Raw genomic sequence first — 16,524 nt, forward strand, 5'->3', positions numbered from 1 at the left:
TTTTACTTGGCATAGTAATTTGTCCCTGCTTTGTATAACACAGATACTGTATGCATGTGCTGCATGTATAAAGAGAAACTGCAAATAGATTTTAATTAGGGTTTCTGCCATTCATCTGCCATATACATCCAAATGAACTGCTGAAATGATAATTTCTCAACTTTTTCTTAAAACTCTCTAACTCGATAATCTCTAAAATCTGTCTGGTCTTTTTTTCCCTACACATCTTTTCCACTCCATTAGTCTTCCCCAAGTGAAATTACATGAGTCATATATGTGCTTAAAATATTCCCTGTAATCATGTACTCATTCAGATAAATCTGTGTTTCTTCATGTAAAGAGCTGCAGCTTCCGCCTTTTTAAATCCGGTTACAAAGATGATGATCCTTTAGGGAATTTGATAAGAATGTGAGACTGTGTAATGCTCTAGTTTGTGTCAGTTTTCTGAAATCTAATTAGACTTTTGTTACTAATAACCAGCTTTTGTTATATAGCTACTATTATTATGCTCTGTAATTGTTATGTTATTATATATTACATAACTTTGGTCAAAAGTCTCCTTTTAAGAGAAGCATAGTAGCCATGATTAACAAGATTAGCCCTTGGTATTTGAGTGCTTAATTAACAACCAGTGATTAAGGCGGTGTGATATGGTTTGTAGACATAAAAAAGACCCTTCAGAAATATTCTATTATTGTGTAGCATAATCATCTTTGAAAGGATAATTATCCTCATAGCTCCATGGTGCAGCTCAGAGTGAACATTTATAATCACATCAGGAAAGCCAGAACAATTCAGATCAGACCTGCAGTGTATCCGAGCAGTACTCACACTGAGAATGGGACATATACTGTAAAGCATAAAGCAGGCTGAGTACCTTTTCTGCACTGGAAAATTCCCATATATAGATTTCAATGAACACCTCCAGATTTTAAATAACACCTACAGAGAAATTATCTACTATGTATTATTGAAAATTCCCAATAATACATAATAATTGTGTTTTCTGTTTTCTTCCCTTTATCTCTGTCTTCCCACCCTCTCCTTGTATTACTCACCGTCTTGGCCCCTTCTCTCTCTCGACATTATCTATTCTGTTTGTCAAATCTCTAGATGCTGGGAGCTAAGCGCAGGCAACATCAAATGGATCTATCAAGTCCCTATCCTGACAGCCATTGGGGTAAGTGAGGAAAAAATGTCATGCATGTAATAAACACTTTTTAAGAAGCTGAAAGACTGAGGCAGACTTGCATAAGGCATAGGAAATTGCCTGCCTTTACCCAACTGTTATTTTTCTCCCCACCAACTGTGAGCCTGAGGCCCCTGTGGCATGTGAAGCAGATATCAAACACATTAGCCTCCTTACTGTGTTCAGGTGTGTTTGTCTGTGAGACACATACATTACCATTTATGGTTACAATTAATTGGATTAGCAAATCAGTACAGTGAACAAGTATACTCATTTGAAGTAAGAACAGCCGAACCATCACAGCAAGCACAGGTTTGATCTGTGCAGTTTAGTAGGACTATTTATGACGGGAAAACACAGCATGACTAACAGAAAGAAGGGGAACTCAACAGGGAACTAATTGCATATCACAGGAATCCTCATGTTCAGCTCCGTTGATGGGAATATGTTATTAAAAAATAATATTGTGCCTTTGCAAAAGAAAGAGAATAAAGTTTTAAGTCTCTAATGTTCAACCACAGAGAAAATGCTTTAAACTGGTTAATATTCATTCATTTGCTTTATCAACTAATACAAAATTGTTAAAGTCATTAGATCAGGAAAAATATACAGTATATGCCTTTGAGAGGTGGGTATTTTACCATTTCATTATAAACACATAATGTTATTGTTATTAGTTGTATGTAATTATAATGTTATATGTAAAGAATTACAGAATGTGGCATGCTGTTATCATATCAGCATGTCACGAAGTATTTTATTCCTCCCATACTGCAGCAATTTGCTAATAGTTACCATTTTTAATTTATTAATGAATGACATGTCATGATTTTTAACTGTTTATAGATACACAGACTTTTTTCTCTGTCTTGAATTTAAGAAGACAAAAAAAAAGACGGAAAGCGCTGGCACTGGAGACTCTTTACATAAACATTAAATAAATGTCTCCTTACAGAAAGCTTCACCACATTTTACTTTTTTAAAAATCTGTTGTTACTTGTCAGCCATTGACCAATCAGAATCTAAAATTACCACAACAGCACTGTGATGTAAAATGTAACTTACATAGTTCAGTGGTCTCAAGACATGCTAACATTGAAAGACATGCTCTATAGCTCAGTTTGTCTTGGTGTTACACACACACACACACACACACACACACACACACATGCAAGCACACATGCACCACAGGATTAAGAGGGTTAGAATGAATCACTCAGAAGTTGGAGCACTAGGGGTTGTTGTTTTTCCTCTATGCCATTTAGCAGTTAAATGCAGAGTAAAGCTTCAGGTCTGCTTTTAAAAGGGTTTGGGTTCTCAGGAGAAATTGGCCTGGAAAGCCTTTGGAGTGGCCTTTACATTTTTCTCATATTTTCCATCACTTCATCAAATTTTGTGAAGACCAGATTTGCAATTATATACCAAATATAGAAAAATCTCACGTTCCAGTTATTTAGAAAAGGATGAATAAATGCCCCTGTAATGCAGTCCTTGTTATCAGATGGACTTGATGAAGCAAGTTAGTCAGTGAGCAACAACAAAGACAAGTGGTGCACCTTTTTTTGATGGATGCCCTGTTTCTATTTTGTGCTGTATTCTTGTTCCTCTAAAACAGATGAGAAACTCATCTATGAGGGAAAAATAAGAGAGTTACATATATGACCCTTAAACAGAAAGAAGGCAAATGCTCCTATTTACAAAAGTATCATGAAGCCGTTCATATGCAATACTGCAGAACAAGCCTGTAGGTTACATATTAAAGTTAATGAAGCTTCTTTACACTTAATACTTCATCTAAAAATATTTGTATGGTATAAATTTTGCATGTTTTAAATACATAATTATTAAGTATTACTGCATATATGAAAAATATGTTACTGTATATGAAAGCTTTACCTGGACAGTCTGCTTCACATCAATGTTTACAGTTAAAAAAAACACATCTACAGTTACATATATAAGCATATGTACAGTTGTTGGATCTTTCTATGCTATTGAGATCAACTTTTGAGAGTAGGGCTTCATAAAAGCTTTTGGTATAATTTGGCCTTTAGCAGCCACAACCAAGTTTTTTTTTTTTTTTTTTTTACACACAAAATAAATGACCATTTTACATAGTATATCTAAAATACATAGATAGCATTTGTATGAAGAAACCTGTTCATGTTGAAGTGGGCTGATATAAATAATGAAAAGCTACAGTTTTTTGAAATGGGCGGCAACTGAATTCAGGAAAACGCAGTCTTATTCCTGCATCTGTGCTATGATGGAGTCTTTATTAACATTAACACATGCATTTTTGAACCAAAATTTCACGCCCCTTTTGCACCCTTCCAATTGGATCCTGCAGTGCATGATGAACACTGCCAAAATGGCAAGAGTGCACAAACACTAAGATCAGGCCTTAAATTGATATAGTGTAATTTCTGACTTTTTAGGGGACTAAGGACACTCTTTAATTTAATTTAATGTAACATTATATTATTTCAGTCCAATTGCATATAGTCACCTGAAATGGGTCACTATGAACATAAACAGGTCTGAAATTAAATATTACTTTCCGTAACTTTATATTCATTGATTCATTCAGTGATGTTTTTACCTGATTACACACCATTTAGACCAATGATATCAGAAAGGTGTATATAGGTACAATCAAGGTGGCAATAGCAAAATAGCATACATACATTACAATAGCATATTCTGTATGTTTATTTGCTCACAAGTAAATAATTGATGTAATCTCAAATAAACTGATTGCATCTTTAATATATCTGCTTGTGCACTGAGGCAATGAGGTCCAAATACTGAATGTAGCAAGAAATGAAAATGTAATGAACTCTGTTCCCTCTAAATAGCTCTTCACTTTGTAGTGCAGCTTTATGTTCTTTTAATCTGAGTCAAGCCTGTTACTGGGTTCCCCTGGTGCTCTGGAGCGCAGGTGTAATGCTGGGTAGACATGAACACAGAGCACAGGGAGCTTACTTGATTTGCAGAATAATTAATATGTACGACTCACAGCACTGATGATACGGATAGAAAACTGTATATTAAGAATGTCTGAAGAAACTGAAGAGTAGGCTTTATTTAATGTTTGAATTTTCATATTAAGTTTTGGCATTAAATATTTAGATTCATTGAGATGTTTGCCATCTCATGTGTACTTTTTTATATTTTTATACTTTTATATTTTTTTACATTTGTGTTTGTGTAATATGTATACTTCCATTGCCTGAGCGTATTTCTCATTGAGTGTGTCCGAAAGAGAAGGCACCTGATGTCATAAGGCCTTCTGACTGATAAGTCTGTTGTATTATAAGGCATCAGTCCAATAAATGTGTTATTATACAACCTTCTATAATGGTACCAGTAAGGAAACTGTTTAAGAGAGGCTAATGGTCACTATCTCAACATCTCTGTTTTATAGATAAATTATACATTTATTTATTTATTTGTCTGCAAAGTGCTCCCTCTCTCCCCGGTGTTTTCTGCCACATTGTCACAAAGCAGAGCTAATAGTGCAAAGGAAAAACTCTCAGAGAAAGCATGAGGAAAAAACCTTGGAGAGGAACCAAGCTCAAAAGAGGTATTAGCAGGAGCAATATTATTGGCTTACATTTTGCTCTCGGCGTCCTATACAAATAGTTGAATGATAAACAGGGTTCAAGGATCTGCTGTGCATGACAGCAGATGAATTTCATTTCCTCTTCAGCTCTCATTGGCTGTTTCTCATCACTGCTAATAGTCGCAGAGGGATTCACACCCTTTGTGTGGGTTTCCTCCAGGTTCACCCGTTTCCCAAACCCATGCATGCTAAATTGCTTCAAGGTGTGAATGAGTGTGTGTGTATGTGTGTGTGTGTGTGTGTGTGTGTGTGTGTACTGCCCTGTCATGGACTCATGTCCCATCCAGGGTGTATTTCCACCTCATAGCCAGTGTTCGCGGGATAGCCTCCAGATCCACCATGACCCTGACCGGATAAAACGGTTACTGAAGATGAATGCAAGAATGACTGAATAATAGTCTGCAATACCATTCTCCAAAAAAATACCAATGGCTTGCTCAGTCAGTTTTGCACTTCACATGAGGTCAGACTGGTCTACTGATGTTGCCCAGACTAATATCATTTAGTTCCATAGGCCCAAATTTTGTAAAACATACATCATCGAAAGAGCCACTACATACAGCTACATAAATAAAATTATGTGAAAATGTTTTTCATTGTTGCAGCTGGTTTGAAGCAGATTATCCAGATAAAGCAATTGAACACAGGACTTTAATTCCCCTGAAACAGGTAGCAAATTGTTTTTTTTTTTTAAAAAAAATACAGATGTATAATTTTGCAGAGAAATTCCCCAGATAGCACAAAAGTACCCACACACACGCACACACACACACACACAAATAACTACTGGCAAAATGTGTGCAAATTATGTTTCAACATTGTTGCATGTGACTTGGTTGCTAATTGGGAAAATGTCAGCACAACGTTATTTTGGATCACTGTGCATGTTCTTAATATTCAACATTTTATAGCTCTAGACATGACTGAATATTCATTCAGGTGCTGAGTGTAATCAGTCATGTGTTAACAAGATGTGTTGCTTAATCAGGGGAAGAAAGATAAGCTAAAGATAACAATGTGCTCAGGTAGTGTTGGTTTAAAACAGCTATCAGACAGTCTTCCTTGTATCACCTTTCTTGTATGGTTCATTTGCCAGTCACTGGCTCTCTCTAGTTTTAACCCCACCCTAGTGTTATTTTTAGATGTATCCCGAACAGTAGTGTTTGACAGAAGAGTTCTTATTAGCATTTATTCTAAACACTTGTCAAGAAAAAAGAATATGTCATTTAGAACAGTTTACATTAATACTGTGTCACTAAGAAGGATAATATGAGAATTTTGCACTATTGTATCTCTGTAATTGTCAGACAGCAAACTGGCTAATTAGCAGTTAGAGATCCCTTCACATAAGCCACTTGCTTATTTATGCCTGACAGAGAATGCACAGCAATGCAAAAAGAATAAGATTACATTTTTAAATTAACTTGTCACACACAGCCATTCTCTGTGGGAAAAAAGTATGCTGCATTGTGCATTATAAAAGTATTGTGCATTATGAGAATACACACCTCGTACTGTGACTTCTGAGACAGCACCACATGAACTTTCAAAAACAACAACTGTAAAGAAGTCTTGATATAATAAATTCTGCATGTTCTAGCTTGTGGGACACAGATATAGTCCCTATTATATCAGCGCCCTCCATGTTTCCTTGTTCTTCTAAAAACCTTTAGTTTTTGTACACGAGTATGTTCCAGTGATTTACTGCAGTGTCTGTTTCTCATTCTCAGGAAACAATTTTTTTCTGATTACTGCCTGTTCTAGACCCCTGCTAGCTGTTTTGTCGAAGATAATCAGCTAATGAAAGTATTACATTCAACCACCTCTGGCTCCCATTTGTTACATAGGACTTTAACATGTGTTTCTCTTTTTCACAAGAAAGAGATTCAAGAAAAATCACTAGAGTGGCACATTAGACCATGGAATAAACCAGTTACTCAGTGCAATTTAGGCTTATCCTAAGCAGACATAGAAATACACACTCTTGATTTAATACTAACATTCGGATTAAATATAGAAAATATAATCTATATTTCTGCAGTCTGAAGCGATCTCAGATCATTATCTCATCTCATTTAAAATGTGTCTTGATCATAATATGTGCACCTTGCCATGCTGCCACATCAAACGTACATTCATGTCAGCAACTACACAGAGTTTTATCAGTAATTTGCCAGAATTACCAACTCTGCCGTATATGCAAAGTTAAAACCGTCTTCTGCTGGAAAAAAATACAGGGGGAAAATGAGGCTAGGTTTTTTTTTTTTTTTTTTTTTTTTCAAGGGGTTAGTTTTAACCCTGTTAGAAATCTGATTCACAGGCCACCAACTGTGTATGGACATTCAGCAGGCAATTAGCAGTTTTCAAATAATTCCTCAACCAGCAGCAAAAAAGCCATTAATCTCATTCCAACTGCTAAACAAAACACTCATGATTCAAACAAAAATAGCCATCTGGTGGCAACCTGCAGTGACAGGCTTTGATTCTCAAACTGTGATTATATCTGTGAAATGGTTAGTAAGCCCAGCACCTGTCAAATCCTAATGAATTTCCTGCATTGTCTTTGAGCATGACCTGAACAGACACTTGGTTGTCTTACAAATTCTGTTTCTAGTGTGCCATTTAAATGACTTGTATTTTGTAACTTTACTAAACAAGTAGATGATGGCTTTGGGCTTTTCAATCTGTTTTACTGTGAGATATTCTGAAACTTTGACAGCTGTATAAAGAGTACAAGGTGTGTGTATGTGAGGGGAGCGGGGGTGTTTGGATACTCTAAAAGTATCTTGAATATAAGATGTGTTTCATTTCGCTGTAGTCAGTTAAATATCTGATTTACACATCTGTAAGCAGTTTATCACCCCAGTGATTCTGTTTTTTTTCCCATTCTCTCTTGCTCAGCTAAACTTTATCCTATTTGTGAATATTGTTCGGGTGCTGGCAACCAAGATCCGGGAGACCAACGCAGGCAGATATGACACAAGAAAACAGTACAGGTTTGTGCAGTGGCCTTGAGATTTTACCTCCTTCATTTCATAAATACAAATCATGGAGTACAGGTACTGAAATAAGTTATAATCTGTGGAACATTGTTATACTCAATGAAACACTGGCACTGGAATTTCTGAAGTATTAAGGTATTAAGGTATTAAGGTGCTGTAAATAAGAAAAGAGCATCAGGCAACTGTTAATGCCATTGAGTCTTTTCAACCAAGAGAAATTGAGTGCATGCTCCAGGAATAATTGTCTTTGGTTAAAAGACGTCAAGGGAGAAATAGACGCCCCAGTGCAGTTGCTTATAAGCAACATAATTTGATTCCGATCACATTATCAGTATTCTGTTTTGTTCCATTATCAGACGCCCTCTTCTCTTTGGTGCTGTGTGTTTGCTGATTAAAGTCCAATAAATCTATAAAGCAGTAGCTTTAACTGCTCTTTCGTGGGGGGGGATGCACATAAAGTGATGATAATTACTACCTTTTGCTTTCTAGCGTTAAAAGGCTATTTGTCCACATAAGCATTCAGTCAGGGAGCAAGCCAACTGTGAAGGCATGCAATTTGGTGCAGTTAATAACAGTAATCAATTTTGTGCTTTTGGATGCTATCCCACCGCTGTATGCAGAATATCACAGGTGTCAGTCTGGCCAGATGGTACTGTTCAGTCAAGCCCACATCATCCTTGTTTACACAATTCTAAGAGAGGGGGCATTTCATTGTTTAAACATTAAAGAGTTCATTGTTTAATTGTGTGATTGTGTGCTTTAAATAGCTCCATCTCTGACTTCTCAATATATATATATACGCTAGCTGTGTGATTAATCGAACACTTCTTTTATTGCTTTTCTTTGTTAGGTATATTCCCTCAACTTTTATCTTCTCCATTATTACTAAAGTTTTAGATTTTCTGTATAAGTGAGATCATTATTATACCTCATTGATTCTTCTGTGGGAGTGTGTTGGTGGATAGTTGGTGGATCATGAGGATTTTCGAGCCCAATATTGTCTCTAGTCATTGCCCATATGAGAGTCTCCAATATGATCCCTGAAATGTCACACTAAAATTATTCTAATACTGTGAAGTTATCCTTTGAAATATCCTGATAATACAGAACTTTGTGTAAAATGTAATTACTTTCATTGGTGGGGTGACACAGAGGTCAAGTTACTGCAGAGTTTCACATGTTTTCCATGTGGATTTTGTCCAGGTACTCTAGCTTTGCTCCACCTCCCAGGTGGATTAGCTACTATAAATTGGCCCTCTGGCTTCCCATCAAGGGTGCATCTGTAGCTCTGCATTCACTGCAGCTCTGACCAGGAAAATGTGTTTAGAGAAGATGAACTTACTTTATCCCAATGTTGCCATTATATAGTGTTGGTGATTTGAAACTGTAAGTTGTCCCTTCATTTTCCTATGTTATATTACGTTATTTATTTAGTAAAACGTAATCTCAGCCCACAGGTTCCATAGGCTAATATGTGCACTGTATGTTGGTCCTTGTTCTGAAATCTCATCTATTAACTTACATGTTCATATTAACAAGATAGTAAACAGTGTATTGACTCCCATCCCCCACTTCACCCCTTGTGTCTGTAACCAGGAAGCTGGCTAAATCCACTCTGGTGTTGGTGTTTGTTTTTGGTGTACACTACATCGTGTTTGTGGGGATGCCACATACCTTCAAGGGACTCGGCTGGGAAGTGCGTATGTACTGCGAGCTCTTCTTCAACTCTTTCCAGGTACTTAATCATTGGTTAAGTGCGGTCATAACTAATGTAATCAGATATCAAATTTACCATGCAAGGCCAGATGCATGCCTTCTCTATTCAAGGATAACACTTTACGAGGTACATAGATACAAAGGTCCCCTATGCAGGTACTAAGCAGGAATGATTGAACACTGGATAATTGCTCAGTAAGTAATAATAACGTAATGGTTTTTAGACTGTTATGAACTAAGCAATAATTACAGAGTCTTATATATCTCCAGTGGAAATAACAGCTAACTAGTCAGTAGTAGTAAGTTATGTGTTTCACTTTACAATACTGTTCCAGATCATCATCTCCATGTGAAGGGCACAGTAACACTTCAGTCATAATCTTTTTGAACATCCCATTCAAGATTTAGACCCCTTTATCATTATTATAAGCTCCACTCTTCTGTGAAGGCTTTCAACTAGATTATGGAATGTGGCTGTGGGGATTTGACCATTCAGCCAGAAGAGCATTAGTGAGGTCAGGCGTTGATGTCACACAAGGAGGCCTGAAACAAAGTCTGCATTTCAGTTTATCAGTTTAAAGGTGTTCAGTGGGGTTGAGGTCAGGGCTTTGTGCAGGCCACTCAAATTCTTCCACTCCAACCTTAACACACCATGTCTTCATGGATCTCGCTTTGTGCACAGGGGCATCGTCACGCTGGAACAGGTTTGGCCACTTCGTTCCAGTGAAGGGAAACTGTAATGCTACAGCATACAAAGACATTCTGTGCAATTGTCTGCTTCCAACGTTGTGATAACAGATTGGAGAAGACTCACATATGGGTGTCATGGTCAGGTGTTCATAAACTTTTGGCCATATAGTGTATCTCAAAGTGATGTATTAACTATGAGCCATCTCTCTGTAATTAATTGGTGATTATTCAGAAGGAACACAAACATACTCTGGCAGAAAAGAATGATGGGAGGAAAGAAGTCTATTCTGCTAGACATTAGAGTTTTAGCTAGAGTCTTATTTGTATGTGCAGAAGGGACAGTGGGGAAAAAGGTGTGTCTTGACCTCTGCCTCCACTGAACATGCATTCTTATGTTGATAAATAATAATTTATAATAAAAGCTAATAATTTTATTGTAGTTACTGAAGTGTTGGAATGGGTTATTTTGCAACAACTAGTTGTTCTTCAGTATGAAGGTAAGACAGCATTTGAGGAGCTGATGTGAGTAGTAATTAATCAGTAGTTAGCTAGTAGTTCTTCAGTAGATATACTGTATGAGACTCAGTAGTTATGGCTTAGCTCATAATGATCTACCAAACCATTACTTATTGGACAGTATTGTAAAGTGTTACCACCTCTCGTTGTTAAAATGATGTAAAACATGTTTTGCATGAACAATAAACAGGAATGTTTTTAACAATGTAGTACTTTACTTGTAACTGTGGAAAACCCAGAAAGATTGCAATGCAAGTTTTCTTACTGGTACTCCATGTTGTTTTTAAGTTTGTTCTGATAAAGGCATGTTGGAAATACAGCAGGTGAAATTGTCAAACATCTTTTGAGAGGAAATACTGTTGAAATGTCTACTTGTTAGCACAGATACAGATGGGAGAATATTCACTTCTACTATAGGCACACAGAACTGCTATTTCTATCAATGTTTTCACTATCAAAGTACAATATGATAGAAATTTCTCAGTTCACTCAGTGCTGTGTATGTGGTATTCTTGATAGCTGCTTCTTCCACAATAAGTGTATACAATGCTATTGCAAGAATTGTGCAATATTTTGGAAAATTATATACTGTCAGTGACAGTTTTGAATCCAAGTCTTATGCACTTAGTAATTTTATTCATAAGACCTCCAACTTACCTGCTGTTTGGACAAAGCCTGTGCTCCTGATTGCACAGACCTCACAATCTCGAGTCTGTGACTATAAAGTACAGCATGACAGCTGCTGTTTAGCCTGAAAATCCTTTGTGCAGTCTGGGCATCTTGCACTTTCTGGCAGCTCCACTTCTTTTCTCCCCATCTCCTTACACATTCAGCCTGTGTGTATGCAGAAGGCAAGACTTGTGTTTTGACAGAAACATATACTACTCAACCTTACACTGGTTCAATTTCATCAAATTGGACTTTGAATGCAGAAGTTATTGGAACACTTTGTTATTGGAATCCCAAACTCATATAGGCGTCCAGTGCAAGTGTACATAAATTAAACACCCAGACAGTCCACTTAAAGTTCCACACACAGCCTTAGCTCGGATTGCGTCTTTCACATTGATATTCTGTTAAGAGGTGCACAATTTTTCCTTCTTTGTACATGCCCCAGGTTTCCTGGTGTAATTATTGGAATTTACTATTCATGCTCAGTTCTGAATTTTTTCCACTTAATTAAATAAGGTGTTTGTTCGTATTAGTCATTGTGGGCTTAATTTTACTCATTGATTTTATGAACATTGATTTATGCAGATGTTGATTATTTGGCATATTTGTTGTATTATTAAAAAAAAAAACTTCAAGAAATGTAATTGTTACCTACTTTGTTAATGTTCTTTATTTTGTATTAATGCTGAAGTTCATGGTATGCTCATCTTAACTATTGTGTTAAAAATGTCCGTTAAAGGAATGTTAATGTAAGATGTTACCAATATAATACCTAGTAATTTGGACTCAAGAGAGTCAGAGAAATTAAGCAGTAGAAACAGGCCATGCCAAATATCCACTTTCTGGATATTTTTTGTTTTTTCCTGATGACAGAGGATCACGCTAATTTAATCCCCTGAGTATACTACTAGCCAGTGCATACTCTGCATACAGCCAGCTCTCTGGGTCTGACTCACAATGTTTGGTGAAGGTTTTTTGCTAACAGCTCTCAAATACTAATTCAGGAAGAGCTGCTAAAACATAGTGTAAGGTATGTAAGTAAAAGACTCATCTCAACTCACACACCTGAGGTCACGGTTGCTTACCTGGATAGGGTACATAACAGGTCTTAAGCTTGTAACTCCAAAATTTCTAACCTCCCACTATGAAAAAGACAAGACAGAAAAACGCCCCCGGAATTCCTAATCAGAAGGTCGAAAATGTCTCCTCAAACCTGAGTTCAGCATGTGATGTCAAAACAGCATGACTGCTCCCACTATCAACAGTACCCAAAGTAGCACTTCTTTACTATTGAATGAGTTGCTTTAGATCAATCAACAGATATATTAACTTGTTAAATCTATAACATTTATTTTACAGTTCACTGTTTTGAGGAGGTAAATACAACACTAATATCACCAATATTATCGGCTAGATTATTGCTTACAAAGGATGAACACAGAAGTGTCCATTTTTTCCCACTTTGTACCTTGAATGTTTTAACCACTTTTTTGGCCAGGGAATCAGCTGTTCCTTGTAATCACTACCTATATAAAGCATGTTTCCCCACAGTGAATTCTCGGATAAATAAAACTGTTGATAGAGTCTCAAAAGCTTCTTATTTAATTATGTTTAATATTTCTTCAATCATCTCCCAACTGGTTTCTCAGATATGAAAAACAAAATTAAGATTTTCCCTCTTTTTTTGTTCTGTCCTTTCTCACACCAGTCTGTCTTGTTATGATATATGCCTGTGTGATGTAGAAAATTCATTCAATGGTTTATGCATTTATACAAGGATGGTGAAGAGTCTACAGTGTTTAATCCTTTACAAACTTAGCTGTTGCAAATAACCAATAAAGGATGTGTCTGAAAATTTGGCTTAGTTCCCTTTTTCTTTTTCTTATCTAGGGTTTCTTTGTGTCCATAATCTACTGTTACTGCAATGGAGAGGTGAGTCTTTGGAAGCTCATTTGTGCAAGTTGATGCTCTTTCAAGTCTGTTGTCCAAATCGACCTGTAATACCGTATCTTGAAACAGAATTTGTTTTGTTTAAACCAGTAATGATGGACTAGTAACTGTGATTAGGTCAGTACTAACCTAACATCCATCTCTCCATCTCTCTCCCTCAGGTCCAGACAGAAATCAAAAAGACCTGGATGCGCTGGAACCTGGCCTTTGACTGGAAGGGTCCAGTAGTGTGTGGCACTTACCGCTACGGCTCAGTGCCAACGGGCCTCAACAACAGCACCAGCAGCCAGTCACACCTGGCCACAGGAGCACCTGGTACACGCTCCACCACTCTCTTCTCCAGTCGCATATACCGCAGCACTGGAGCCCCCTCCATTAGTGCCCACATGGCCCTGCCAGGCTATGTGCTTAGCAACTCGGACGCTGACAGCCTACCACCATCCATTCCTGAAGAGTCAGAGGACAGTGCAAAGCAGGTGGATGACATTCTGCTGAAAGAGTCACTGCCTGCACTTCCCAGTAGCGGCCCTGAAGATGATGAAGAGACTTTGTAGATAACAATATCTGGACCTGTGACATAATATTGAAACATTTCACAACCCATCTAATGAGAGGACATTATACCACAAGCCACATCACCTTAGTTTACTACTGCTACACATTTAAAATAAGCTGGATGACTGAAAACCTTCATAGACATGTATATGATAAGGAGGAACTACTCCTTATCTACTGCACAATCATCATGGTATTCTTGAGATTGCTAAAATGCATGAGAAATAAGGGTGAAAACCAACTGGAACCAACTTACACTCTTTTAAGACAAACTGTGATCTGTTGTCACATAGCTGACTTGTTGTTGTTGTTTTTTTATAAAGCACCCACTCTAATAAATGGAGTTTGGGAGAAAGACCATGCCTGAACCACTACAGTACCTTCTTCTTAGTGAACTTCCTTCAAAAAAGTTTCTTTTCCTCTAGTGATGAAGTTTCTGCATGGGGCTTCGCACAGACTGGACCACTTCATCAGCCCCTTTCACAACCCATACGACACCATCTAACACATGGATCACAGAAATCAGGTTTTGTGAAACCCCTCCTGAGTCAGGGAAGCCTTCAACCCATATGAGTTATCCTTCATCATCCTTGCCCTTTGGTGATTTGAATATACAGGCAGAGTCATTCAAAAACACTGATAATTGATCAGTTTTTTCAGAGTCAGTAAGAACATCCCAATTTGGGACCCTAATGCCATTCCTTTGCTACTACTAATTCAAGTTTCATCTTTCCCTATTCCACTTTCAAATAAATGATAAATTATTCATGTTTATTGACAAGGCAGTGAAATTCTCCAAAATTGTGAATTCTTCACAGTGAATATATCTTTAATTCTATTCAACTAAAAATCAGAAATTATCTTTATAAATGTGCGTGTGTGTATACTGTATATATAAAAGGAGAGAAGGCTCCGTTATACTATAAGTAACACTTTGCTTAAGAGTGGTGTTCATAAGGCTATGTGACACCTGCATTAGCCCTTCATATCAATGGACAAACCTACAGAAAAATTAATTCATAAAGGTTTTTTCCCAAATGTCAGCCCTTATAAAGACTGCTTTCTTCAGTTTAAAAGTCAACTGACAGATTTTTGTCAGGGCTTATATAGGTGTCATGTAGCCTAATGAACACTAGCCTTAAGTATTAGTGACAGCCAAAAATATAAATTCATCTAATAATGTTCTTTATAAGAGCTGAATTTTTTTTTTAGGTTTTGTCTCATACTGAATTTGGACTCACATGTATCCAGAGTATTTTGAACGTATTTGAAAAGACAACTTATTTAAAACTTAGTGTAAGTATTTTATGTTATTATGTTTTAATTTTGTTTTTTTAAGCTATGGGCTATGGCTGTGTGCCTCAGCAAGCTTGGAGGAGAATGTTATTAATTCATAGGGTTTAGCATTCAGTGATGATTGATCTTGGTTGTGTTCCGAAATAGATGTGAGCAGATGAATTGCTATGGACCCTGGAGTGCTAGTACATGAGCACAACAATGCTGAATCAACTTCTGTAGTTCTCTGTTCTGCAAACTGCTCTCCCAGATGTTCCACTCACTCTAGAGCAATTTCAGATATGTCAAACTAAAATGCGAGTGACTATCTTAAAAATAGAGATTCCTTTCATATTTATTATATACAATCTCAACCAATCACAGCAGTTTCAGGATTGCAGATTGGTGAGACTTTGCATCAGTGAACTCAGCTGAAAAGTGCAGCTAAGTGCAGCTTTTCTTGCCACTTTGTATGAAATACAAAAAATAAAAATAAAAAATCACCTACCATCCTTTCAGTTTACTTATACTAGTCGTGTACTGCAGACAATCACTATACCTGTATAAAGTATTACACAAGGGCTAAGGACAGCTATGGGCTGAACTGACTAAATATTAATTAATTCATTCATCTTCAGTAAGCACCTATCCCAGGAACACTAGGTGTGACACAGGAATACACCCTGGATAGGACTTTAGTCCATCGCAGGGCACCATGCACACTCAAATTCACACACTCATTCACACTTAGAGTAATTTAGAGTAGCCAGTCTGCCTCCTGTCTTGGGATGGTGGGCGAACATAGAGAAAAACCCATGCTGGGACACTGGGAGAACATGCACAGAAACTCTGTTAACTGAGTTCATGATGAAACCATGGAACTGTGAGGTGTCAATGCTACCCGCTACTCACTGACTAAATAGCCATAAATATTTAGAATCAGAGAAGTCATGTTCTTGGTGTAATGTTTCTTTTTTGTACATGCCAAAGGTCTTGGTTACTCGGCATATATAATTGCTTTGATCTATTGTGTAGAAGCATGTACTAAATGCTGATCATAATGTGGTTACAGATTATTTCCTATATAAATTTAAAAATAAATTACAAATACATCATGGTGGGTTTTCCCCTAATAAAGCGAGTTTTTTTGTTTGTATTTCTTTTTACCTAACTTTGATCAGCATGTTTCCTTGAAACCCAGTGTTCTTTTATCTGTGTGTGTGGTGTGGATGAAATGCTGTGAGATGGTCTTTTTGCTTTTAAATTTTTTTTTTAAATTATGAATAATTTAAGTCATACTTATGATTTCAGAAATTATGTCTTTGGTTAATGCT

At 36.9% G+C, this 16,524-nt stretch overlaps 1 protein-coding gene across 1 annotated transcript in view; it reads left to right on the forward strand.

The window, feature by feature from the left end:
- pth2ra (parathyroid hormone 2 receptor a) overlaps nucleotides 1-16,287 on the forward strand; it is a 62,597-nt gene extending 46,310 nt beyond the window's left edge. Inside the window, exons 9-13 of the mRNA XM_026928311.3 lie at nucleotides 1,114-1,180; nucleotides 7,716-7,810; nucleotides 9,413-9,551; nucleotides 13,301-13,342; nucleotides 13,522-16,287. Coding sequence (XP_026784112.2) covers nucleotides 1,114-1,180; nucleotides 7,716-7,810; nucleotides 9,413-9,551; nucleotides 13,301-13,342; nucleotides 13,522-13,914 — 736 coding nt within the window. The 3' untranslated portion in view covers nucleotides 13,915-16,287. The remainder of the gene's footprint in view (nucleotides 1-1,113; nucleotides 1,181-7,715; nucleotides 7,811-9,412; nucleotides 9,552-13,300; nucleotides 13,343-13,521) is intronic.
- The last annotated feature ends 237 nt before the right edge of the window (nucleotides 16,288-16,524 follow it).

This window comes from Pangasianodon hypophthalmus, chromosome 5, assembly GCF_027358585.1.
Source record: "Pangasianodon hypophthalmus isolate fPanHyp1 chromosome 5, fPanHyp1.pri, whole genome shotgun sequence".
Taxonomy (NCBI): Eukaryota; Metazoa; Chordata; class Actinopteri; order Siluriformes; family Pangasiidae; genus Pangasianodon; species Pangasianodon hypophthalmus.